This window comes from Crotalus tigris, unplaced genomic scaffold (genome assembly GCF_016545835.1).
Source record: "Crotalus tigris isolate CLP2741 ecotype Arizona unplaced genomic scaffold, ASM1654583v1 scf7180000017881.257975618366:2651188, whole genome shotgun sequence".
Taxonomy (NCBI): domain Eukaryota; kingdom Metazoa; phylum Chordata; class Lepidosauria; order Squamata; family Viperidae; genus Crotalus; species Crotalus tigris.
The window spans coordinates 537,364-565,181 of NW_024096698.1; the positions used below are offsets into that span (position 1 = coordinate 537,364).

A 27,818-nucleotide genomic window follows, 5' to 3' on the forward strand; every position below is an offset into this window, starting at 1 on the left:
TGGGGAGTTGAAGTCCAGACTTCTTAAAATTAATAAGGTTGAGAAAAACTGCTCTAGAGCAGCATTTACCAAGTGGTAAGATTTCCAGCAAGCAGCTAAAGAACTTTGGCATTTGGTAAAAGGACAACAGCTTACGTGACAGATGGTTTGGTAATTTAAACTACTAACATTTAAATGCAGTTGAAGAAAGTATCATATTATATAGACTGTTTTGAACATTGGGTAGTGGAAATAGCTCACTCATATTTCATACTCCTGTCATTATAAAACATTACTTATGATGTTCGGATAATTGCTTTCTTCTTTAACATCATCAGCCTAGCTGTAATTCAGATCATTACACACAGAAGAGCTACTTCTAACAGAGAGGTATCAAATATATATTAGATTCTGAAGAGCACTTTTCAGCAAATCTGAGACCAAGTTTGATTTTGGATTAGTCTCTTATATAAATATACTAATATATGCCAGTTGTGATTTATTCAATTAAATCTGTTCACCACATAGAAAGATATAGCACTTAGCACTTAAATTTATATACCGCTTCATAATGCTTTACAGCACCCTCTAAGCAGTCTTCAGAGTCAGCATATTGCCCCCAACAATCTGGGTCCTTGGAAGGATGGAAGGCTGAGTCAACCTTCAGCCAGTCAGGATCAAACTCCTGGCAGTGAACCTGCAATACTGCATTCTTACCACTGCTCCATCACAGCTCTTCTATGATATGTGAGTCCAGTCAATGGCTGGACTCTTATTTCAAGTTTAACCACAAATACCAGTTGAGGCAAATACATTTCATCACAATCTTCTCCTCTTCCTCCTAGCCATTCATATGGCAGCATTTTTCAATGGAGTGAACCAGAGGACTTAAGCATGAGCAAATGTCAACAAACATGGTTCCATTAACTGGAGATGGGGAAAATACATGAGACTTGTGTTTGGATGACATGCTTGATATATCATGGATGGATGGTAAACATACTAAGCTGGAGAAGGCCAACGGGTGCATCTGACCTAGCCTATGGCTTACAGCTAAGCATGGCATGTGAATGTTCATATGATATACTTTAGCTTAGTCTCCCATGCAGACATCATGATACGGGACTCAAGTGCCATTCTGAGTGATAGTAACACTGTAGACTGCCTGCAATGGGAAAGGCATGGACTTCTGCAAAAAAATTTATTAAAGAATAACAACACACACAAGGGGACTGCAGAGGCTTAAATCATGCTGTATCATCTTCCCTATAAAAATTTATTTAATTAACCATTTTTATAACTAGCCCCAATCCTAAAAGGTGGGAGATTTGCAAATATAGAAATCCAACCATTAAAGAACAATATAAACATTCAAAAAATTCATTAGACACAGGTGCTATTATTCATTCATACATTGGGATTGAAAGCCCATTGAAATATATTTGCTTTGCGGGCTAATACATATCTCCTGTTGGAGAGGGTACCAAATTGTGGGGTTTGTTGCAATGAAGTGTTTCTGCCTCACCCACACCTTTCTCCTCTAGTACTACTTTACATTAAAAGCCAGATTTTCCTCGACAACTGAAACTGTGGGATTTCCAACATTTTCAAGGGCATTCCTGATCAATTCTGCAGAAGAACTAATTTTACACAATTTTAATGCATGTAAATGGTGTGGATGTCCTCTCTTTATGGGGCTGTGAAGAATTCTGCTTCTGGTGAGGGAGCTGCTGTGTGTTGCCAAAGATAAATATGTACTGTATATGTAATCGCCATTGTAGAATTAACTTTCTTATAGTTTATAGCTACAGTTAAAATCCACAAGATTCTTTATTTGACAATACCAAATGAATGCCAAAATGGATCCATGGAAGCAACTACCCCATTTATTATTTTGCATTGGCAAAACCAGAGTTGTATATTCTAGAATGGTTTCAGAGTCAATCTACGGGGAAAAATGTGACTTTTAAGTAGTTACATCTAATTTCAATCCCATTTATTTTATGGACATAGTGGGGCATGCTTCAGTTGTGCTGAAAAGTGGTTGAGCCTGGTTAGTACTCAGATGGGAAGCCCCATCTAGTATTTCTGAATACTAGAGTAGGCAGAGAAGTTGAAAAACAACATCCCAGAAGAAAATAGCAAATTGCTTCCTTACAGTCATCAGGGGTAAGATGGACTCTAAGCAAAGTTAAATTTGGTGCTGCTTGAAGGATTCTCACTGTAGTACAGCCACTGAGGTTTTATCAATGTGAAAAAGCCCTGGATACATGATACAAAAAGGATGGATGGTGTCAAACTCGCCACGTCATGTGACGTGTTGCGACGTATTGCAACTTTTTTTGCATTCCTGGAGCTGAGGTGGGCGCAGCCTCCACATGATGTAACCGGCCCATGGGCCGGCAGTTTGGCACTTCTAATCTAGAACAACCAGATCTGGGCTAGTTACTAGATGGAAGTGTCTCTTTGCTGATAACTTGTAGCTATCTGGATATTTGTGGACCAAACCTTGTAGCCTCTCCTTGTGCTTCAGATCTCTAGCCAGGCAGATTTCTTTAGGCAGAGCAATTTTGTCTCTATCTATTTCAACTTGATAAACCCTTAGATTTTCGTTAATGCATCTCCATCATTTTTGGTGGGGGAAAAGTAAGCTATATTTGTCCTGGAACAGTGCCATCAAATTCAAGAAGGTCATTGTATAATGAACTGCTTGAAGATAGAAAGCTGGTTCCACATTAATCTGTAAACCTAAATCATAACCATGAAGAAGAATAAGTGGGAGTCATAGCCATATCTAGGGGGCCCACAGGGATGCGATCAAGAAAGTAAAGATAGTAGTTATGACTATGACTGAAGCCGTGCCATTTTTGTTTTTACAATAGGTGCATGTACAATGCGTACAACAAAGGATGAGATTTTGACAATGTGGCCCTGGCTACCATCTTGAATTTCTTGATAAACCTTGCAAATACCCTTATCTATATAAGAAGAAAATAGAGTGCAAATTTCTACATAGGAATATATGTAGACAGTAAACATCTTAAGAAACGTCTGGTTGACTTTGCCAGCTGCTGAACAATTCTCTTTTAAAATTCAGATTCGTAATACAATATGGAAGATTTCAAGATTTCTAGGCCCAAACTGGCCTGTGACATTTTTATCTGGGATGGAACAGCAGATTGTTCCCCCTGCTCCCCCCACCCTCAGATGAGGTGCTTCTCAAAGTAAACCAAGTGATTTTAGAACAAGAGGTGGAAGAATAAAAAAATTCTTTCTATACCTGGCATTAAAAATACAACAGCAAGAAACCAATTTGGTGTGCTTTTGTTGAATCCAACAACTCTTGTCTGATTAAGCAAGGCTAGCCCTGTTCTGGGCATGTTGATAAACAAAAATTGGGTAGATTTGGAAAACAGAAACTCCTGTGTTAGAGTAAGTTAGACATTCCTAACACCCCCAGATTGGAACCAATCCAGGAATTGGAATCCCCTTCATAATTACAATACTATTTTAAGCAATGCTGAAATGGGCTTTGAATATTTGACTCAACTCCCTGGACTACAACTCCCATCATCATCCTGGAGGAAGACATGTTTTCCACTTAATACCATGGTTTGATAAAGCTACAAACTCTTTAGCTGTTTTGGCAGGACCATATCTTCACAGTTTTTCTTGGAGCTAAACGTAAAGCTCCTTTGAGCCAAACTCTGAGAAAGTTCCCCGTTTGCAATTTGATGAACAAGAGGCAGCTGCTCAAAATGTCATCCTGGCCAAAGTCAAGCTTCTGCCTGGAATTGGGCAAGATGACTACAGTATCTCTTTCTTTCTTCTATATTTAAAAAGGTGGCACTCAGACCAAAGAAGTTGGCAACCTGTAGTAAAGCAGATAATATACTGTAGGTCAGGGACAGTCAACCCTTCAAGGTATGCAAGGTGATGAAACAGGAGTTACTAAAAGCCCTTCTTTAAGGAGCTTAGGGCATTGTAACAAAATCTTCAAAGCCCATTAAAGCCTCTCCTTACTTCAGCTTATATCTAACCCAGTCAAGATGGACTTGTTTTGTGTTTCTGCCTCATGCTTTCTACTTTCTCAGGACTCAGATATCTTTTCTGTAATGGTTCAACATTGCCTTCCCTCTACTTCCCTGAACCAAACCCACATTCTATCATAGACAGATGCTCTAAGTTTTGCAATAAATGCTTTGAGAGTTTACAGCATAGACCACCTTGCTCACATCGTTGATTTCCCACAAAATGTGTTGAGATGTAGAGCTATTCATTAATTTTATTTTTATACCATGTTCAGCTCAATCACAAGTAGTTACTTCTAATTTACTTGAAAAGGGTAATTTGTTCAGCTGGGTAGACGTTGCATTCTTGCTGCTTTGAAGATCCAGAGGAATTGTGCAGGAGGTCTATTTTGAGCATTCAAGTCACATGGGTTCAGGAATCCTTTACTAATCCATGCTTGGTGTGCCACCAGCTGCTTCTCCTTAAAATAAAACTACTGGTGAACAGCAGGACTCAGGAGGGGAAGAGAAAAACTAAAAGATTCTAACCAAGAAAACCGGTCCTGCTTTCCAGCCAACATGTCGGATCAAAGCCCCTTTGAAACAGATATGATAACCCTGAACCGATATGTCATGGAGAAAGGACGGCGGGTGAAAGGGGCAACAGGAGAACTGACCCAGCTTTTGAACTCAACGCTCACTGCCATCAAGGCCATCTCATCAGCAGTCCGAAAAGCAGGTCTTGCTCATATGTGAGTAGCATAGAGAAAAGAAAATGTGGATCTGTATTAGAATGTCTTGGATGAGATCTGGGGAAGGAGGTCTATTTCCTCTAGTACAAAATCTTGAACAAAATTATTGAGATAAGAGTTCCACGTGGCTGCAGTGAAAGAAAAACAGCTATGATGGCTAATGTATGCTGAGTTATAGAAGCTTCTGTAAAATCACTGTTGATTTTGCTTTGATATAAACAGATTTTGATCAAATTCTGGTACCTCTGCTCCATTAATATTATAATTTCAAGGAGAAAACAAATGTTTCAGAAGATATCATCTTCTGAAGATCTGAGCTGTAGACAGATAATGTACTAGCATGTAGTATGCATTCATTTTAATATTGGTAATATAATTCAGCAAACCAAACAGTAATGTTAACCCAGGAATAATCGGATTTGCCTCTGTGCTGTTTCTGTGACTGAGAGGTTCAAACAAAATGGTCCATAAGCATGTCAGCGTAAAGATCAGGCCAGCTAACTTGTTTCTAATGCAATAGGAAATGCATTCAGAGAAGGATTCAGAATTGTGCTAAGTGGCAAATTGCACTGTGTTGTTTAACAGGTTTGATGTCATTGACAAGTCTTGATTGTCTTCCAGAAACCGGATGGCATATTTTTATAATTTCATATGAACATGAATGAGTTAATCAGAGAATAAGTTGCCAAAATGCAATCTTGTGCTTCCTAGTGCAATGTCTCAAGGCAACTGATTTTCTTGATTTTTTTCTTACAAGATTACAAAGAGGGCTTTGGCCTTGAAGGAGGAAATCAAATAGCAGAAACCCTTTTGTTCCCATGCCAGCCTTTGAGATTGACTCTTATAAAAGTCAGATATGCTGTCCAAAAAATGGAAAAAGGATTGGTCATGGGGAAGGGCTATATTTGGTTCTGAAGATCTTAAGCCTTTCCTATTAGAAAGGAACTGCAGTTATCCTTTCATTGCTTGCAAAGGGATGTAATTAAGTGGAGAGAGAGAGAGAGAGAGAGAGAGAGAGAGAGAGAGAGAGAGAGAGAGAGAGAGAGAGAGAGAGATCCTTATAAGCTCATTAATGTGCATTGAATCAGTAGAAATATATAATGTTAGTTGTTATTATGTATTATTTTATTGTATTTATTATTCTACTGAGATTGCATCTTGTGAACCATCCAGAGATGTATGATTGGGGCAATACAAACATTGGTTAAATAACTCACTAATTTCTGCTGCTCTGATCATGAAGCTTTATTCTGCCTTATTACTGAGCCTTGTAGTGTCACTACTAGTTCTTGTGACAATTGAAGGGCAGCATTTGATGGAGTGCCTTGGCTTCATTACTCCTCTTTAACATATGATGGAATGAGGCTGGACAAGAATAAATGGTACCTAGATTACAGACCTTAGTCACCTTTCAAGTTGCCCAAGAGACAAGTTGTCAATACAAAGGGGCTATTTCTGAATTCAGGTCTGCCAGTGTTCTAGAAGATGGATAAATTTGCGTGAAAAAAAAAAAAATAGACCAGCTGGCAGGATGATGGAGCAGAGGAGAAGCTTGGCTGAAATAGAAAGGAGCTCACAGAGCTGATCAAAATTCTCTCTCATTTCATCTTGGATTCATTTAGAGCCTTCCAGCAGAGATAACCATGGAAATGGACCCTATTAAAGTATTACAATGATCGGCATTTTACAGAAACAGTTCTGGACATTTAACACTGAAGATGTCAATAAGATTATGCTAAACAAAACACGGAGGATACAAAGGCAGATTCATATATTAAGGAAATGGTTTGCAACACTTTAAAGCACATTCCTCCTATATATGCCTTATTTCATGATTGCTGGGGTAAAAAGATTCAATAAATTGAATATTATCCATGGTCTCCAATTAACCTCTGGAAATGCCTGGGAGCACATCCACATCCTCAGTGCTTGCAAAAGGCTTTCAGTATGGTCCTTCAACATGGTCAATGGCAAAAGACTATGAGAGGTACAATCCAAAAATATAAAGAACATCCATTTGCTTTTCCCTAACTTCACTCTTTCTCATGTTAGTAATAACCGTGTGGGCTTTTCCCCTCCATAGGTATGGAATAGCAGGAAGCATGAACGTGACCGGGGATGAGCAAAAAAAACTGGATGTGTTGTCCAATTCTCTGGTTATCAACATGCTCCAGTCCTCCTACAGCACTTGCGTCCTGGTCTCTGAGGAGAATAAAGAAGCAATAATCACTCCAAAAGAAAAGAGGGTCAGTATGTGGTCTAATTAAGGGGAAGAGAGTGATCCCTCATTTAGCAGCAGGGGGCGCAATTGAATCGCGGTAGGAAAAAAGATTTTTTTTCCAAGGGGCTCCAAAGAAAAATGTTAGACAATGCTCTGTAGCTGAAAACGTCTGGGGGCAAAGTTGACAATCTACAGTTCCAGAACTGAATATTGCTTCGTGCAACATGCAACAGATAACACTGCTCCCAAGCTTCCAAAACTGAATTAAGATTGAACTGCTTAAACTGAGGGAGAACTTAGTCTGAAAGAAAAACTTTCTCATATCCATATCGAACTAAAATGGAGGACAGCATCCAAACATCGGGGGGGGGGGGAGGGTGTTGCTAACACAAAGCTAAATTGCCAATATGATCCGAGCTGATCCCAACCATATCAGCAACTGGATGATCAGTGAAGCATGCCAGATTGAATCCATGACAAAAACCATGTCAAGATAAGAACATAGAACATAATAGGGTTGGAAGAAACCTTAGAGGTCCTCTAGTCTAGCCACCTACTCAAACAAGATATCCTATAGTACTAGTCCAGACACATGGCTGTCCAGTCTCTTCTTGAAAACCTCCAGTGTTGGAGCACCCACAACTTCTGGAGGCAAGCCATTCCACTGATTAACTATTCTCACTGTCAGGAATTTTTTCCTTAATTCTCTCTTTAATGATCTTCCACACAGTTACTTCTTGTCCTGCCCTCAGGTGCTTTGGAGAGTAGGTCCACTCTATTCTTCTTGGTGACAACCCCTAAGAGGATAAACACTCCTTTAAAAACAGAATAGCTAAGGATAGCTGGAGGCTGCCTCTCTTATTGACTAGGGAAAACGATATTATGACGACACAGAATAACAAAGATTGCAGGATTTAGATACGTGTGAGGAAATGCCTGAGCCTTATTCTGGGGCTTTGTGTATTATGATAGGCAGGATACTCGCACTGGGCCACCCTACAATTAAATGTACGCCATGTTCTACCAACAAGCATGCAGTGAACTATTATTTTACTTGGAAAGACGTAGAGGAATAAAATAGTTTTCCATCAATTGAAGGAGAACTGGTTTAAACCCCCCCCCCCGGCAGGATAGATTTCCTATCTGACTTTTGCACATATTTTGTGCACAATTCACTTGGAAGGGGAGCAGGAGATTTGAAAATATGAAGTCTCAGACTTTTTTGTCAAAAGAAGAAAAAAATGAATTTATTGATTTATGAATTGAAGAGTTAAAAAGATGTGGATTAAATGTGGAGGTGAATAAGAATGTAATTATCTGTTCAAAATAAGGTCAGAAATAATTTGCATTTCTTAATTTTCTTGCACTTTTCTGTTTTTTTTTGTGGGGGAGGGATTTGTTTCTTTTGATTTGTCTTTTCACATATCTTATATGAAAGTTCTCAATAAATATGAATGAAAACATGGAATCTCTTCCCTGAGATTCTAGTTCAGCCTTAAAAGGTACCTGACATAATTTCCAAAATGAACCATGGAGAGAAATAAATACATCACCTTGTATCCAAGGATGGCTTTGCTTTACCAGTACTTACTGTACATAATCTCACTGGTGAAAGTCAGGTGCCTGATTTCACTGATACCCTATTTCAGTTCTCAGTTTCCCTGAAAAACTGGATCAGGAAGCCGCCAAGTTTCCTGAAATAATATTTGATACCGCAGTTGAATAACTGCAGGAAAAAAAAAATAGCTTTAGCTTCTGGCAATTTACCAGAAACAGCCAGACAAGAACTGTTTTATTTCCCTATTACATTTTTTTGTTTCTCTCTCTGTGTGTGTCTGTGTGGTACAGTACAAGTTGTACTATATAAAAGAAGTACAATACCGATTGTCGGCAGTTGGTATTGGACCATTTAATAGTCTACTTTTCATCAACCCTCTGATGTAAAAATGCACCTTTGGACTGTTCTTCTGCATAAAGCAGAGTTCTCAGAACTGCTAACTTTCTAAATTAGCTTTTACTAAACTGTGAATGAAAATTGTACCTGCTAATATCTGTTTTAAGACTGCTTTTGCTTCTTCTCTTTCAGGGTAAATATGTGGTGTGCTTTGATCCACTAGATGGCTCTTCCAATATAGACTGTTTAGCCTCAATAGGAACAATATTTGCAATTTATAAAAAGGTAAGCAGCTGAAAAGAAGTGGAATAGTTAATAGTAATATCCAAAAATGCAGAACAAATATCTTGTAATATCGCATTTTATTAAGGTCATTTATAGATTGCCAGAAAAAGCATTCACTTTACGGAATTTTCCCTCAAATTGATAGTCATCAAGGTTGTTGAATTTGTGCGATACCAGGTTGAAGAACTCTTTGGTGAAACAACAGGCCTAGGAAACAACTCTGAATCAGATCCAAATATATGTTCAACCAACCCTATAAAATCTGATGTTGCTGGTATTAGTTACCTCACGTTCTCAAGCAGAGAGGTGAACTGGAGTTATGGTGGTTGATCCTCTTATCTTCTATATATAAGACATCTTATATTCTCACCACTGAGCCACATTTCTTTAATCAATTATACTCTGTGACCCCAAGACAGCTAAAGTAACAAACGTGAAATGGCAGTCAGGTTCTTCCATGTTTTCTTGCTTTTAAATAATACAGGTAGTCCTGTGACCATTCGAAGTTACAACAGCACTGAAAAAAGCAACATGACCATTTTTCACACTTACGACTGTTGCAGCAATTGATTCATATTGTCCCAGGGTCCTGGGATCCCCCTTTTTTGACTTCTGGCAAGCAAAGTCAATGGGGAAGGCAGGTTCACTTAACAGCCTTGTTACTAACTTAACTGCAGTGATTCACTTAACAACTGTGGCAAGAAAGTTTGTAAAATGGAGCAACTGTCTCAGATTAGCAGCAGGAATTTTGGGCTTCAGTTGTGACTGTAAGTTGAAGACAGCCATTATCAGCAAAAGGCATCACTTTTGGGATCTTCAGGGTAGTTCTGTAGATGCAAATTGCATGTGAAAGAGAGTATAAATACCTCATCAATTAATGGTGGCAAAGTATTGCAAGTAAAAATCCATTTTGGGTTGGGACCTTCCGAGGTGGCCTAAAGTGTTTTGTTGTATGTCGCTTCAGGAGCTTCTCACTTAATTGTGCTAATAAAGTTTCCCCCCCACCCCAAAGACTCTTTGAGATCTGTAATGGAGTGTCCCAGGAAACTGAAGTGTTCTGATTGTCTATGCGTGTGTATGCCTTTGAGTCTGTATTGGTTCATGATTACTGCCTGGACATTTCCCCACAGTTTTCTTCGCAAGATTTCAGAAGTAGTTTGTTATTGCCTGTTTCCTAAGGCTGAGAGAGATTGGCTCAAAGTCACCCGATTGACTAAAACTCCTTGTCTCTAGCCTGAGGCCTTAACCCAGGGGTAGGCAACCTTGGTTCTTTTATGACTTGTGGACCAACTCCTAGAATGGCTCAGGAATTCTGGGAGTTGAAGTCCACAAGTCATAAAAGAGCCAAGGTTGCCTACTCATGTCTTAACCACTATACCCAACTGGCTTTGATATTACTTTGTCTTTATTGTGTGTCCTGATGTGACCAGCATGGGCTCTTGTTTATTAATAATTGATTTGAGTGTGTTGAATTATGAACTGTAAAGTGACAAACAGTGGTCTTTCTTGTCGTAATCCTCCCTGGAACGTGATATGAATCTATTGATTTGTATATGGATCTTGTTGGATGGATCGTCAGTCTTCTGACTGCTGTCAATTGAGCATCTCAATCTCTGAGTGGGTCAGAATAAACGAAATAACAGTATAATGTACAGTCTGCCTATAAATCATCGATTGGTATTGAAACAAGCAATACTAACATGGGAAACAGACTTTGCTGTGGAACACTTTAGGATGCTCCATCCTGTGTATATTAAAACCAGATTGCTCTTCCCTTATCCATACATTAGAGAAAAGAAAAACTAGAAGACAATCTACGTGATATTGTACATATTATATAGTTTAACATTAAATCCCAAGAATATGTTCCAATATTTTGGTAGAGAGATATAGCCCAGCATTTCTAGTAAAAGATCAGATCACACCTAAAAGTTATCTGATCAATTTAGAGCAGAGTCCTGATTTGCTAAGCCTTTTGCACTAATTATCTGGAATAATGATTAAATAACCATCCAGTATCACATACTTTTTAAACTTTTTGCAGTTGTGTTCTTCAGGCTGTTCTGAATGTCTGAAATTGTTCCAGATTAAGTGTGGTTTCTGGCAATTTGTGCATATTATAATCTGCACTTTGTTATGAAACCAATCTTAAATTGCCAGAGAGAATTTCAGTATATCCCTATCAAGCCCCAATAAGGCTTGAACTCACAGAATGTGCATCTTTGACCTAAAAAGATTTGTTTCAAAGGACATTTTCCATTGATGGCTAGCTGTTATTAAACTTGAGCTAATAGTAATTATTAGCCATTTGCAAATAGACTTAACACAGGCATTGAGTCTCACAGTGACATTTGAAATAAGTAAAGGGACAATGTTAAAGTACTCAGTGTTTCATTTGATTTCCTGTTATTGAAGATTGATTATTAACATGGGCAAGTTACTTATACAAATAGATCCAGGAAACCACAGACCTATCAGCCTGACCTCCATACCTGGGAAGATTCTGGAAAAGATCATCAAACAACGAATCAGTGAACATGTCCTAGAGGCAAACAAAGTCATTACTAAAAGCTGACATAGGTTTGTCAAAAACAGATCATGCCAGACAAATCTTATTGCATTCTTTGACCAAGTGACAAAATTAGTGGACCAGAGGAATGATGTGGATATAATTTACTTGGACTTCAGTAAGGCATTTGATAAAATAGATCACAACCTACTACTTGATAAGATAGAAAAATGTGGGTTACACAGCATCACCACCAGATGGATTCGTAGCTGGCTGACCGGCTGTACTCAGCATGTGATCCTCAATGGAACTGCATCTACATGGACAGAAGTGTGTAGTGGGGTGCCCAGGGCTCTGTTCTGGGCTCAGTGCTCTTCAATATTTTCATCAATGATTTGAATGAGGGGATAGATGGGGAACTCATCAAATTTGCAGATGATATCAACCTGGCAGGAATAGCCAACATTCCAGAAGATAGGCTTAAGATACAGGAGGATCTGGACAGACTTGAACACTGGGCGTTATCTAACAAAATGAAATTCAATGGTGGAAAAGTAAGGTTCTACATTTAGGCAAGAAAAACCAAATGCACAGGTATAGTATAGAAGGTGCCTTGCTCAATAGTAGTAACTGTGAGATGGATCTTGGAGTCTTAGTGGACAATCCCTTAAATATGAGCCAGCAGTGTGCTGCAGCTGCCAAAAAGGCCAACACAATGCTAGGCTGCATTAACAGAGAGATAGAATCAAGATCATGTGAAGTATTTACAATGCCTTGGTAAGGCCACACTTGGAATATTGCATCCAGTTTTGGTCACTACGATGTAAAAAAGATGTTGAGACTCTAGAAAGAGTACAGAGAAGAGCAACAAAGATGATTAGGGGACTGGAGGCTAAAACCTATAAGGAATGGTTGCTGGAATTGGGTATGTCTAGTTTAATGAAGAGAAGGAGTAGGGGGGACATGATAGCAGTGTTCCAATATCTCAGGGGCTGCCACAAAGAAGAGGAAATCAAGCTATTCTCCAAAGCACCTGAAGGCAGGACAAGAAGCAACGGATAGAAACTAATCAAAGAGAGAAGCAACCTAGAACTAAGGAGAAACTTCTTGACAGTTAGAACAACTAACCAGTGGAACAATCTGCCTCCAGAAGCAGTGAATGCTCCAGCCCTGGAAGTTTTTAAGAAGAGACTGGACAGCCATTTGTCTGAAATGGTATAGGGTTTTCTGCCCCAGCAGGGGGTTGGACTAGATGACCTCCAAGGTCCCTTCCAACTTTATTATTATTGTTGTTGTTGTTGTTGCTATTATTATTTCAGTTTATGACTTGACCTGCAGCTAGTATATCTTTACTGTTAATGTTCTTATTTGTAATTTGGCAGTATTTGTAGTTCAATTATATTTACTGTAATATTCTTTTACAAAAAAGCCTGTTCAGTCTCAGTATAACAGACACACTGTAGTTCCAATCATTGAGAGAAAGTCCTATCCATACATTTTAAGTTTCTTTCCTCCAGTTTAAATTTCGAAACAGCAAATTATATGAACAGTGCTTATAGTGCAATTTTTTTTTTCTTTTAGACCTCTGAAGATGAGCCTTCTGAAAAAGACGCCTTACAACCTGGACGCAACATTGTCGCTGCAGGCTATGCTCTGTATGGCAGTGCAACGCTGGTTGCCCTTTCAACAGGGCAAGGAGTGGACTGCTTTATGTTGGATCCGGTATGATACAAATACTAAGCATAAGTATGCTTTGGTTGCTGTTTCATATTCCATGGGGAAACCATCTCCCTTTCCAGGAACTGTGGTGGTGGGGAGATAAAGTGTTTATAATATAGAGCAGTGGCCCCCAACCTTTTGGGCACCAGGGACCAATTCTGTGGAGAGAGTTTTTTCCATGGACTGGAGGGGGCGCGGTTTCATGTGTTGCCTGCATCCCGCCGATGGTGGTTTGCTTGTTTGTGCGGCCCAGTTTCTGGCATGCCGTGGCCCGGTGCAGGTCCACAGACCGGTGGTTGGGAAGCCTTGATATAGAGGCCATTCTGAGTAAGAGCAAAGCTTCCTGAGCTGGTTTTTGGCAGTATAACACCAATATATTGCCATGGTGGCAAAATGATTGCTTATGAATTGGCATGTACAAATCATTTGGATGAGGCATGAAATACATTTCTGGATCTGGTCCTCAAAAACTACAGAACAGCTGATATGACAAGGCTTCTCCAAAGTCAGAACAGAAGAGTGACTGCATGCTACCTTAGCGTTCAAAGCAGTGAAACCAAGAGGAGTTTCGTCAAATGAATGAACAACATTAGCTGCCATTAAAAAGAGTTTGGGAAACAGTATGTGGAAATAGCAGATGATAAAAGCTTTCAAGCATATTTCAACAAGCAAGGGAACACTGAACTGGAGATTTAGGAAGTGAAAGCTGTTTTATTATCCATACATAAAAATGTGGCCAGATTTTAATTGTTAAGCAGATTGTGCAAAAACTGAATTATTCTCTAATTTGCTCACAATTTTGCTAGGAGAAAAAAAAAAGAACTCTCACTAGAATAGTATTTCCTGTTGATGCTAAAGTGGAAGCACATTAGTTTTAACTTAACTTAAATTTTTCTAGCTTGAGTCTGCACTGCTTTAGTCACTTTCATTTCTAGTGATGATCCCCGTCTTTTTTGACATCACTATTGGAATATTATCAGGAGAAGTCAAAACGTAGACTGAGATGTATTGGTCAGCTTCTGGGAGGTCCTCAGAAGATTGGTAAAGGTTTCTAAATCCCAGAATTATCAACACTTCAAAAGCCTTTCCTCCCAATTATTACATTATTGAAAAGTAATGCTTAGAGGAGGAGAACCCAAAACTGGTTTTTTTTAAAATGAATATGCCTTTGGATATTCTTATCCTTAATTCTTAGTTTAGTGGTCCATCCTACTATTTTGAATCCTGGGCTCCAGCTGATGGACTATAGGCTCTTCCACTATAGAACAAAGTAGACAGTGCAGACCTGAAATCTATTCAAAAAATCTCTAAGATGCTTATGACTCTATGCAAAGACAATTTAAGCTGAAGAGATTTCTTAGAATTGATTATCACTAAGTTCAATTATTTTTATTCCTTTAAAAGCGGATTAAATTGAGTTTTACCTGATTGCTTGAAAGAATGGGAAATTTTTACAGTAATAAGTCATTAAGATGGTGTGTGAATTAATAGTATATGAATAAGCTCCTTTATTTATTTTATCTGCTTGTAGGCTCTTGGTGAATTCATTTTGGTGGAAAAAGATGTGAAAATCAAGAAGAAAGGAAAAATCTATAGTCTTAATGAAGGTTATGCAAAGTATTTTGATCCTGCTGTGACTGAGTATTTACAAAAGAAAAAATTTCCTGAGGTAATTTACCATTTGACTGCCATTAATCACAAGTAGTAGTACTTGGTGCATACATATTTAATATAGTTTAGCTTTGTATCTCCCACCAAGAATTGTGATTACAGTTGCATTAATGCATTCAAGGAGAAAACTTGTTGTCTAAAAGCACTGGAAGACCTGAATCTAAGTAAAACTCCATTCAATAGCAAATCATACTATTTAGCAAAAAGACAGACATCTGTTTTAAAAACATTACATTAGCTCAGTGGTTCTCAACCTTTTTAATGCCACTATCCCCAACCGGTCGTAAGTCGAGGACTAAACCGGTCATAAATCGAGGACTAAACCGGTCGTAAGTCGAGGACGACCCAACCGGTTGTAAATCGAGGACTTTCCCTGCCCGGGAGCACCGCGCATGCGTGGTGCTGCCCCCTGCGCCGGCCGAGGTGTAGCTGGCAAGCGGCAGAGACGGAGCAGGCCGACCACTGGCTGGGCCACCAGCTGGTCCAGCCCAAGGGAGGTAAGGCACCTGCCAGAAAAGGGGGAAAAAATGGTGGACAGCCTTGCTTGGCGACCCCCGTGAAATGGTCGATCGACCCCAAATGTGGTCGCGACCCATAGGCTGAGAACCGCTGCATTAGCTCAAGAACAAAATATAAGGAGGCTACTCCCAAAGTGCATACATTATAGAATTGTGAAATACAGTATATAGCATAGTGATATGCTATATAGTGATAGAAAAAGTTTTAATATTGGGTGCTGGATAAATTCCATAGTTTAAACTGCCACAATACATTGAACTATTTTTTTTTTTTTTTAATTGAAATTTTTCAAAAGTTTTACAAATAAAAATCCACCCCCCCCTCCCCAACCACCCCACCCCCCCCCCCCGACTTCCCAGAACTGAATACAGGATTATTTAACAAATATTTTAAAAATAACATTTGCAATTTATAAAATAATTAATAATAATAATAAAAATCACAATAATAATATATATAATAATAATATAGATAACATAAACTTTAAAATGAATAATATATACTAAAAAAGAAAAAAGAAAAAAAAAATAAAAAAATAAAAAGAGAAAAGAGAGAGAGAAAGAAGAAAGAAGAAAGTAGACGAAGAATAAAGCATATATATATATATATAAAAAAATATATGAATAATAATACATAAAAAATGTATATATATAAAAAAGAAAAAGAAGAAAGAAAGAAAGAAAAAACAATCATTACAAATTATAAAAAGGCTAAATAATATTTTTCCATATCCAAATTATGTTGTATAAAATTTATCCATTTTTCCCATACCGCAAAAAAATTTTCTTGAGATTGCTCCTTTAAGAAAGCCGAAATCTTTGCCATTTCTGCCAAATACGAAACTTTATGAAACCATTCTTGTAAAGTAGGCAAAGATTCCTTCTTCCAATATTGTCCTATTAACAACCTAGCGGCTGTAATCAAATTTAACATCAATATAACCTCCTTAGCATCACAGTCAATAACAATACCTAGTAAAAATAATTGCGGAGTAAATTTTACCCTCCTTTTAAAAATTCTTTGAATATTCCACCATATCTTAATCCAAAAAGCTTTTATATGCTTACACGTCCACCAAATATGGTAATAGGTAGCATCCAAATATCCACATCTCCAGCATTTCGGCTGTAGATTAGGGTACATAATGGACATTTTCTTTGGGTCAAGGTGCCATCTATAAAACATCTTATAAAAATTCTCTCTTAAATTTTGCGCTTGTGTGAATTTAACATTTCTTATCCAAATAAGTTCCCAAGTATCCATTGAAATCGTTTCACCAATATTCTGTGCCCATTTAATCATACAATCTTTAACTAGTTCAAGTTCTGAATCTAATTCCACTAAAACCCCATAAACTCTCTTAATATGGGTTGGCCTTTGATCTCTTACTTGTTTTAAAAAAATTTCATCTTCTCTAAGCCAGCCCATTTTACAATCCATCTTCCATCTATCCACTATTTGTCTATATTGGAACCATGAATAAGTTAAGTTTTCATGTGTTAATTCTTCCAAAGATTTTAACTGCCAGTCTTGGCCATCCCATCTTAATAACTGTACGTAAGAGACCTTGTCCATATTTACCCCTTTCCTTATACCTTCTATGGCATGCCGAGGTATAGCCCATAATGGTATTTTGAAGTCACTTTTATAATACTTTCTCCACACTCTTAGCAAAGAGTTTCTTATAATATGAGACTTAAAAACCCAATCCACTTTTTTATTAAATATTAAATAGGCATGCCATCCAAAAAATAGGTCCCAGCCTACAATACATTGAACTATTGATACTATAGTTGTAGTCTTACATGGACACATTTTTTTCAGGACAGTGGGACTTATTTCCTCGAAAGATTGAGCTCATAACTATTTTTATTTTATTTTTTTACAAAATATGTTAGCATTTTTAAAAGAAATCCAGCTTGCTATCATGCAAAGCATCATCTTACGTATTTATTTTCAAGAAAGCTTCTGAGTTTACATAATATCACTGACATTCTTCAAAAATAAAATGAGGGTATGTCTGAAGTGGTAGAAATATCTTGGGAGCTCAGGGCTGACAAGGATAAATTTACTAGAATGGTCTAGGATACAGCTGATTGGCTATACTCAGTGTTTCAGCTGTGATCAGGCATTTTCATGGAAGCAATTTTGTGCGAACACCTATAACATATTAAATACATCCATATCCATCTATTCTTTTTTTTTTTTTTTTTTTTGGAGTAAGAAACTTTTTAATACAGTAGAAAGCACAGAAAATGAGCCAGGAATAAGGAATAATGAGCCCAAGGAATTAAACAGATGAGAAAAGATAAGAAAATAATGCTTTGCTAAAACTAGTTTGTTTTTTTTCTTCTCATGCCTTTGAGTCAATCTTGATTCCTGGCAACTACCTGGACAAATTGCTGGAGCTTTTCTTGGCAAAATTTAAGATGTGTATTTGCCATGGCTTCCTTCCTAGGGCTGAGAGAAAGTGACTGTTCCAAGATGTGTGCCTAAGGCAGGATAGGACTCATGATCTCTCAATCTCAGCCCAGTGCTCTAACTACTACATCCAGCTGAATCGGAATCCAGAAAACTGTAGCAAAAGCAAGTGTAACCAATAACTTTGATTAATTTAAAACTGGGAGGAGAGAGGCAATCTTTCCCTCACTAGCACTAAAACCTAGTTGGGGCTACATTACTATTTGGGGAAGAGGGGTACAGCGGTTCCATACTGGATCACATCAACCAGGAATGATAGATGTCTGCCTTTTCCCCTGAGTTTAGTAGACCATTTGTTTTATAAATGGATTTAATCTCATTTTATGGCTTCTACAATAGGTACCTGTTTTGCATTTCAAAATAACCAAAAATACTTTTGCCAGGTAATTAGAAAAGCCTACTAAGGCCTGGAAAAAAACCCAGAAAAGAAGGGAGTGTAAGGACTATGTGTGCCCTGGGGCATGAGGTTATTCTGCTTTAGAAAAAGAACACAAAGAGAAGTATTATGTAGATGGCTTTATTTACCCTACATGGGAACCAATCCTTTGATATTTCCTATTCCAAATTCATGAATAGGATGCTGTATAATATGGTAAATTTGGATTCTGAACCATACTTCTGTAATTGTGTTTTTAAGATTTAAGGTTCCTTCCTTCCTTCCTTCCTTCATCCCTCCCTCCCTCCCTCCCTCCCTCCCTCCCTCCCTCCCTCACTCACTCACTCACTCACTCACTTACTTACTTAATACTTTTCCAAGTGACTTTAATAGATTGAAATAAAATTAGTTTTGAAAGTGAAGGTTTGTTCTCCAAGCTTGTGGATTGATTTCCAAATGTTTCGTTACCAGGCTAGGTAACATCTTCAGCCAAGTTTAATAGATCCCCTAAACTCCATTGAAGATGTTACCTCGCCTAATAATGAAATGTTCAGAAACCATCCCACAAGCTCTGAGAACGAACCTTTACTCTCATTCTACACCCGAGCTACAAATATTCACCACTATTGCAAAATTAATCTTACAAAGATATACATGGTTTAAATCAGCAGCAGCTGGTTTTTGTGTGCTTCTCTCAAGTGCAACAGCAACTCACCTCATGATTCATTTTTCAGCCAAATAAGAAACCTTCAGAAAAATGTATTTTTTTGCCTGTTGCTTTAGTTGCCCGATTTGTCTGATTCAGAACTTGACCTAGAAACTTGAATTTTGTTTGTGAAATTTATCACAAAAGAATCAGAAATAAAAACCAGCAAATGACTTCACTCTATTATATAGTATCTGGATTTTGGTGACTTTACCTTGGTTTATACCTGTTTCATAATCACCTGTACATTTAGTGCAGTTCATGGGCAGGAATTCCATGAAGCCAGTAGGTGTGATTTTGTTCAGTTTACTGTAGTTCAGGATGACATTATTTCACATTTTCACAAACACATATATTCGACTGAAACCAGGACAGTGGAGAAAGAGAAACAGAGAGGGACTGGTTTACTTACTTTCTTTTACACAACCGTATAATATTTTTTTTTTTTACAAAATTGAACAGACAGATCTGTAAATCTTAGACAGCCACTGCTGTGATCCTAATCATAGTGTTGATTAAACAGCGTATTGCAATTGATTGTGCATTGATTCATTGGATTTTTTTTTTGATAGATACTTAAATGATCTCTCCATGGCTGGCATCCCTTAGTTCATTCTTTCTCAGCCTTTGCACCGATGATTGTAAAATCAACACCCCAAAATTCCAGTCAGCCATGGCCATTGATGAGAATTTTGAGGCGTGGAATAGAGAGAAGGCTGAAAAAAGTCAGAGAAGGCTGATTTTGTGTAAGAATATGCTGTATTTTTCTTCTCTGATCAGATGATTAGCTATCTAGGGGAGAAAACAATGGGCATAGTAGGAGTTCCTTAGCCTTATAACCTATATGTAGAAAACCACTAAAACCACTGTACTTGTTCTGTAGGGGATTAACCAGTAGAATTGCAGTGTTATCTCTCCACAAAACTCACTGTGCGTTGGATAAAAAGCATGTAGGTAGCTTTTGCCATCGTTGTGTTGTAAGTGCGTTTGTAGAAAGATTGGTAGGAAATGAGATTACAATCTTATTTACTCTATAATCTTCGATTTAGCTGTACTTATTACGTCACTGTCAACTGTAATGATCAGATACACATTGCTATTAAGTTCTTAAGAAAGGAGAACTAAAATCTTCCCCTAGATCTGGGGTCTGCAACCTTGACAACTTTAAGACTTGTGGACGTCAGCTCCCAGAATTCCTCAGCCAGCATAGCTGGCTGAGGAATTCTGGGAGCTGACGTCCACAAGTCTTAAAGTTGTCAAGGTTGCAGATCCCTGCCCTAGATCAAACTTTATGGCAATTATGGCAACTTCACAACCTGTGGACAACTCCCAGAATTCCTGAGCCAGCCCTAGATATTTTGTAGCTTTTGAAACTCCCACCTATGCAAATTGCCCCATGGGTTGATCGCTGCATCCTTTCTGTGTGAAATTGTTTCAAGGAAAAGAACACTTAAGCTTAAGCCACTGATCTGAAGCCAAAGCTATCACGTTATTTTAAAGAAATATAATTGAATCAAGGAATAACTTTGAAAGCTGTCTATTGAATTGATTTTCAAACCATCCCTTTAGGGGGAAAAAAGATATCCCTTTTATTCCAATTGCTGAAAGAAACCGCAAGACATAAAAATGATCTTTGCTGATATTATAGAAGGAATTAACTTTTTTTCCCCAGCAGATCCTAGTTCCCACCCCAAGCACCTAAGGCCATTTCCAACAGGTGGCTTGAATGATGTTGATGAGATTGATTGTTGCTAATACAGGTAGTCCTCAACTTATGAGCACAATTGAGCCCAACATTTCTGTTGCTAAGTGAAATATTTGTTAAGTGAATTTTGCCCCATTTTACAACCTTTCTTGCCACAGTTGTTAAATGAATCACTCCAGTTATTAAGTTAGTGACACGGTTAAGTGACCTTGCTTGTCAGGACGTTGCAAAAGGTGATCACATGACCTCAGGACACTGCAACTGTCATAACTATGAGTCAGTTGCCAAGAATCTGAATTTTGTTCACGTGACCAAGGGGCTGCTGCAATGGTCGTAAGTGTGAAAAACGGTCATAAGTCACTTTTTTCAGAGCCTTTGTAACTTTGAACAGTCACTAAATGAATTGTTGTAAGTTGAGGACTACCCGCATTGGGTTATATGAGATTGATTGTTGCTATGTTGCTTCTTTGGGGGCGTGGAATGGGGTTTAAATTTTGTTTGGACATATATGTGAAGATGGAAAAGGAAATGAAGTATATCTCTGTTTTGCTGCTCATTGTAGAATCATCTTTTTTGAATGATGTGGTGGGAACTTCCTTGAATACAGGTGCACGACTACAAAGCATAAGTGAAAATTAATATAATAGTCTGAAACGTCTGCATGATGAGGAGCTGCCCTTTAAAAACAAGCAGACTGGAATGGAACCAACAGGCTTACTCAGAACTCAGGTTCTATCCATAAACTGTGACTTTTGTTTGAGAGAACAGAACAGAACAGAACAGAACAGAATAGAATAGAATGGGAAGGGACCTTGGAGGTCTTCTAGTCCAGCCCCCGCTCAAGCAGGAGAACCTATACCATCTCAGACAAGTGACTGTCCAGTCTCTTCTTAAAAATCTCCAGTGATGGAGCGCCCACAATTTCTGAAAGCAAAAGCTGTTCCACTGGTTAATTGTCCTCACTGTCAGGAAGTGTCTCCTTAATTCCAGGTTGCTTCTCTCTTTGATCAGTTTCCAACCATTGTTTCTTGCCCTTCCCTTTGGTGCTTTGGGGAACAACTTAGCCCCCTCTGCCTTGTGGCAGCCCCTCAGATACTGAAATACTGCTATCATGTCTCCCCTATTTCTTCTTTTCTTTACACTGGCCAAGCCCAAGTCCCGCAGCCGTTCTTTGTGTGTTTTAGTCTCCAGAGCATTTAGGCAATCTCAAATGGTAGAATTCTATCTTTCCAAGTGTCCAAGCTATTTCTGGAAAGGAAAAAATGAATCACTCCAAACCATCAATCATTATCTGTTTCTTTTGTCATCTGAAAGGGAAATCTATGAGTTGTTTACTCTGAGCGGTGAAAGTGGCTTGGAATGTAACAAAATAAGAAAGGGAGATAGCAGTGGAAATTCAGAAGGGTGATAGGGCAGCACTTCCCCATTTGTACTCTTGTCCACTCTCTATCTCATTCTAACTTAAATAAATCCACAGGCTCCATAAGGGCAATAATTTAATGAATAATAATAGTAATAATAATAATAATAATAATAATGTTGGAAGGGACCTTGGAAGTCTTCTAGTCCAACCCCCTGCTCAGACAGGAAACCCTATACCATTTCAGACTGGCTGTCCAGTCTCTTCTTAAAAAATTCCAGTGTTGGAGCAATCACACTTCTGGACGCAGGTTGTTCCACTGGTTAATTGTTCTAAATGTCAGGAAATTTCTCCTTAGTTCTAGGTTGCTTCTCTCTTTGGTTAGTTTCCATCCATTGCTTCTTGTTGCTTTGGAGAATAGCTTGACTCCCTCTTCTTTGTGGCAGCCCCTGAGATATTGGAACACTGCCATCATGTCCCCCCTCGTCCTTCATTAGACTAGACCAGGGGTAGGCAACCTTGGCTCTTTTATGACTCATGGACTTCAACTCCCAGAATTCCTGAGCCAGCACAGCTGGCTCAGGAATTCTGGGAATTGAAGTCCACAAGTCATAAAAGAGCCAAGGTTGCCTACCCCTGGACTAGACATACCCAATTCCAGCAACCGTTCCTTATATGTTTTAGCCTCCAGTCCCCTGATCATCTTTGTTGCTCTTCTCTGTACTCTTTCTCAGGGCTTGAAAACATTTAATACTATAGTCTGTTTTGCCAGGGATACAATATTGCACTGGGTCAGAGATATTAGGGTATGATATTTTGCCACATTTGGATTTCTGCCAGCCAAAAAATTGGATTGATATTGTGAGAGATGAAAATATAGCCCCTTCCTCATATAACAAGATGAAGCTGGAGCAAACCTGAGATAAGCCCCACAGTAGTGATTTAAAACAAAGCTTTAACTTGAACTCTATATTGTTTCACAATACGGACGTATTATTTGCAATCTGCTGAGCTTTGTGTAATATGAAATTGCAAAGTTCTGTGTACATTTAGAACATAAGGACGAACAGTAAGAAATAGGGAATTGAAAGTAGCTGATGGATGTGGGTTCCAATGTACATGGGTACCGTATATGCTGGCGTATAAGGCGACTCGGCGTATAAGACGATCCCTGTCTTTGGCGCTGAGTCGCATGCCTAGAACGTCGTCTTATACACTGGAAACTACCAGTATTTCTGGCGTATAAGACGACTCAGCTGTGACGACCCCCAACTTTGGCGCCGATTTTAACGCTTGTGGAAGTCGTCTTATACGCCGGAATATACGGTATATGTGGAAAGTTATGTTCAGCAGAAGGTCAGCAGGAAGTCAGTAGGAAGTCAGCAAAAGCCAGTAGACCATCTGCCTACAGTCTTAGAACGAGAAAAGGTATAAAGGGTTGGGACTGGACCTGATTGATTTGCCATTGGCCTATAACTGTCTTTTTGGAATCCGCTATGCCATATGGTCCTCATTGCAATGGGTTATTAATGTAAGTGATGTTGTGTTATTATGCTTGCTATGTTCCAAATCATTAGCAAAATAAATCTCTGAATCTTAAAGTAAGAATTATTGTTTTGTGTTGCTTTTTGTTGTCTTTTCCATTGGGTTTTTCCACAACAATATGGAACTTATTTCTATGTCCAGAATTCCACGGATACAGAATTACTGGAATTACAGACTAGGTATTTCATTGTTTTTCTTCCCTCTGAATTATGCCTCAGATTAGGTTCAGGTTTGCACTAGCAGGTAATGAGTACGAACAACTCCATTCTGATATAATCTGTATTTCTGCTTTACAGGAAGGAATATCTCCTTATGGAGCCAGATACGTAGGCTCCATGGTAGCTGATGTTCACCGTACCCTGGTGTATGGTGGGATATTTTTATATCCAGCTAACCAGAAAAGTCCCAAAGGAAAGGTAAGCTTTTAATTTAAATTGACTTATTATAAGAAAGTACATTTTTAATGAAAAAGGTGGGCGTTTTTGTTCCTTGGAAAATCAGGATTTAGAATTAAAGAATCAATTGACACAAGGAATCCAATAAATGCAGTAAAAATTAGGAATAGGTATATAAGAAAAATTTCCATATTATTATTTATTAAATTTAAATGCCGCCCAATTCCCAGCAACACTTATTATTTGGGAAACCCCCAATGTATCACAATATGCTATATGTGTGAGTAAATGTGTTTAGAATTACTTTGCACAGTTATTAGAAAATTAATCATAGCACCACCAGTACAGACTAATATGAAAATTATATTACATCATTGTTTAAATAATGGCATTTGGCTTATGGCTTCAATCAGTCTTTGAATCTGCTGCTGCAATTTTCTAAACCTTGACAAGGTCCTCATGAATTCAGGATTTCTCATTTTTAGTTATTGTAGAAGATGATAATAATGTGAAATTCTCTGGAGAGGGTAAAATTTGATTTTAAACAGCAGCAGAAATAATTTGTTTTCTAACATGTTCATTGCTAAGTTTTCTTAGTTAGTCCTGGAACATTTTAAACTATACATTAGTGTTGTGCAGGTTTACAGATCATTTTGAAAGCTACCTAGTGAAAAAAAATCCAAGTACACAATGGTTGAACTACCGTGTTTCCCTGGAAATAAGACCCACCCCCCAAAATAAGCCCTAGCCTAATTTTTTGGGGTGGGCCTAATATAAGCCCTACCCCAAAAATAAGCCTGGGGGCGGGCGTGGCTAGAACAAGAAGTGGCGAGCATGCAAGGGCCGATGGTGTCTGGCAGTAGTCGCAGCCTGCCGGCCCCTTGGTGCAGCACAGGTAAGTTCGAGCGCGAAGGTAAAGGCGGGGGGGGCAGGCAATTTGTACATCCTGCGTGGCCGCCTGGTTCACAGGAATCTTGTGGGAGGCTTGCGGGTGGCACCGGCAGCAGGCAGAGGAAGAGGCACGGGGGAGGCAGGCAATCCCAGCGCAACGGCGGGCAAGCTAAGAGACAGGGAGATAGAGTGGGCAGCGCGTGAGGATCGCCTGCCTCTCCCCCCGTGCCTCTGCCTCTGCCTGCTGCCAGTGTTGCCACGCAAGCCTCCCGCGAGCCGGGCAGCACATCCAGATTGCCTGCCTCTCCAAAATCTTAAGTAGAATTTATTACCAGAGAATAGTAGGGTTAGATCTGGACTTTCTACATGTAAGACTGTTACAAAACTATTGTTCTTCCTGATCATGCTTACTCTTTGCTGTAGAAAATACAATTCGTGTTCCTATTGAAATGAATTGGAAAATTAACTTGCACTGCACTGCATTTATTGGTGTTGCGATTTAAAAAGAACAGCAATGCAAGGTCTTCAAAACTGACAGTTGGTACATGTATGAGTGTTTAAAAGTTGCAAAACTGTTGTGATTAGGTATAAATTCTTCAACTGCTTCTTAAATAGTTTCAACAAAAGAGATTAAAGTGAGAATAATGGGTTTTCCACTTCTATCCTAGCTGCGGCTCTTGTACGAATGCAACCCCATCGCTTTTATCATTGAACAGGCTGGAGGAATAGCTACTACAGGCACAGAGGCGGTGTTGGATGTAAAGCCAGAGTCTATTCATCAGAGAGTCCCTTTCATTGTCGGTTCTCCCCAGGATGTTCAAGAATACCTTGCATTTGTACAGAAACACCAGAAAAGCAGCTAGTGCAGTGGTGGGATTCAGCCAGTTCGCACCATTTTGGCAGAACCGGTAGCTACTTTTTTGTTGCCCAGGCCCAGAATGGACTTTCAGAAGCGGCATTCACACAGAGAACTGGTTGTTCACATATTTGAATCCCATCACTGCGGTAGTGGCCCTCTAAAGTGCCCCATCTATTTGCGTTTGCATTAGGCTCTGAAAAAATATGAAGCTACAAAGTGAAAGGAATGTCCAGTCTGATGATCACAATAAGAAAGGCATTTTTCCCCTATATTTTTTTTTAAAATCCTTCCTTTAAATAAAAATATCAAGTTGAACATTTTTAAAGAAAAAACAAGAATAAAACAAGGATCTTTTTGAATGAATTGAGTACCATTTTTTCTCAGACAAGCTTTGCATGTGGAAGTTCACTCCTCGTGTCTAGCATCAAGTCAGCTAAATAATCAACTCCCACATTGTCCTCTCTTGTGACCTCTGGGGTAATGGGTTTCTCTCTCCATTTAGACTTGAGCAAAACAATAAAAAAAAATTTTTTTTTTCCTAAATGTATGTCGACTCTGTTGGGAATTTTGCATCGCCAGCCTGGCCTAAATCTATACAAATTAAAATGGTTTTTCATTATTTGTTTCTTGTTTTTTGTTTTCCACATACATTTTGCAAACCAAACATTTAAAAGTTCATTTTACCTTTAGCCAGCTAACACAAATAACTCATATATCTTTAAAACTCTCCCAATTTGTTTTTTTCCTCAAAATATGAAGGATTGATTGTTGTGCTTATATAGCAAGATGATTCTGGTACCTTGACAAAAATTTAAAGAGAGATTCCAGAGCAAGAGTCTAGTACTTAACTAAGGTTTACTGTTTCTATTCAGTTTGGACTTGTTTAGAACCTTGGATATGACCCTACTGCTGGATAATCATGTAACCACATCTAGAAGAACTATCTTATTCCATGGACGTTTTCCAGATGATTCATGTTGTTCCTATTTTATGTACATTTGGACCCTACAGTATATACACACCTGTAACAGATTGGTTTAATATGTGTAGCACTCCCCCCTCAAAATAATGATTTAGAATAAAAGCGTATCTCTGCCTATATTTTTTAAAATTAGAAAAGTGCTCTTCTTAGTATCTTTTGACAGCTGAGATCAACGCTTTCTGCATCTCACGAAATTGGCTTGACTTCTCAGTAATTAATCTTTGAGGATCTGTAAGAGTCCCTAGTTACCACAGCTTGCTACATCAACTGTTTTATACAGAATTCCAAGCTGCCTAATCAAGTTGAAATCCCAAATCCTTTTCTTAATATTCTTTTAAAGCATAGAGATATAAAAGCTATTTTGGCATGTGTGTTACCCTGTTTTTGCTTCATGAGCAAAAATTAGCTTCCTTTGGCACTTTTTTCTGCAAACTGTATTTTTCCCTCCAATGCTCTTGAACTGAGAGAATGACAGAGTGACTAGATTAGGGATGTCCAACCTTGTCGATTTAAGACTTGTAAACTTCAGCTCCCAGAATTACCAGCTGAGGAATCTTAAAGTGGCCAAGGCTGGAGACCCCTAAACCGGATCATTCTACCAATCCACTGAAAGTAAAACCATATCTTCTCATCCTAGTAAATCAGAGGTAGGCAACCTTGGCTCTTTTTATGACTCGTGGACTTCAACTCCCAGAATTCCTGAGCCAGCATGGCTGGCTCAGGAATTCTGGGAGTTGAAGTCCACGAGTCATAAAAAGAGCCAAGGTTGCCTACCCCTATCCTAATTTAAAGCCATATTATTGTACTACCTGATTCTCCTTTGAAGATATCCCTCTAATTTCAAATGACGTTAAACACTGTTCTTCAAATTTTGTTAATGTTCTTGATGGGTGATTATTATTGCACTTGAAATGATAACTTCTGTAAGATATTTCATTTTTTCAGTCATTGGTGATTAC

General features: G+C 38.5%; 1 protein-coding gene across 2 annotated transcripts; it reads left to right on the top strand.

Moving 5' to 3' along the window:
* The first annotated feature begins 4,464 nt into the window (after positions 1 to 4,464).
* LOC120308188 (fructose-1,6-bisphosphatase isozyme 2) lies at positions 4,465 to 26,498 on the top strand. Of its 2 annotated transcripts, none has more exons than XM_039343889.1 (7): positions 4,465 to 4,741; positions 6,825 to 6,987; positions 9,049 to 9,141; positions 13,232 to 13,372; positions 14,901 to 15,038; positions 24,029 to 24,148; positions 25,687 to 26,498. In XM_039343889.1, the coding sequence occupies exons 1-7, from the start codon at positions 4,569 to 4,571 to the stop codon at positions 25,879 to 25,881; spliced, it is 1,023 nt and encodes a 340-aa protein (XP_039199823.1). In that variant the 5' UTR covers positions 4,465 to 4,568; the 3' UTR covers positions 25,882 to 26,498. The 2 variants fall into 2 exon arrangements, with proteins under 2 accessions (XP_039199823.1, XP_039199824.1); XM_039343890.1 differs by lacking the exon at positions 4,465 to 4,741 and adding an exon at positions 6,311 to 6,728.
* The last annotated feature ends 1,320 nt before the right edge of the window (positions 26,499 to 27,818 follow it).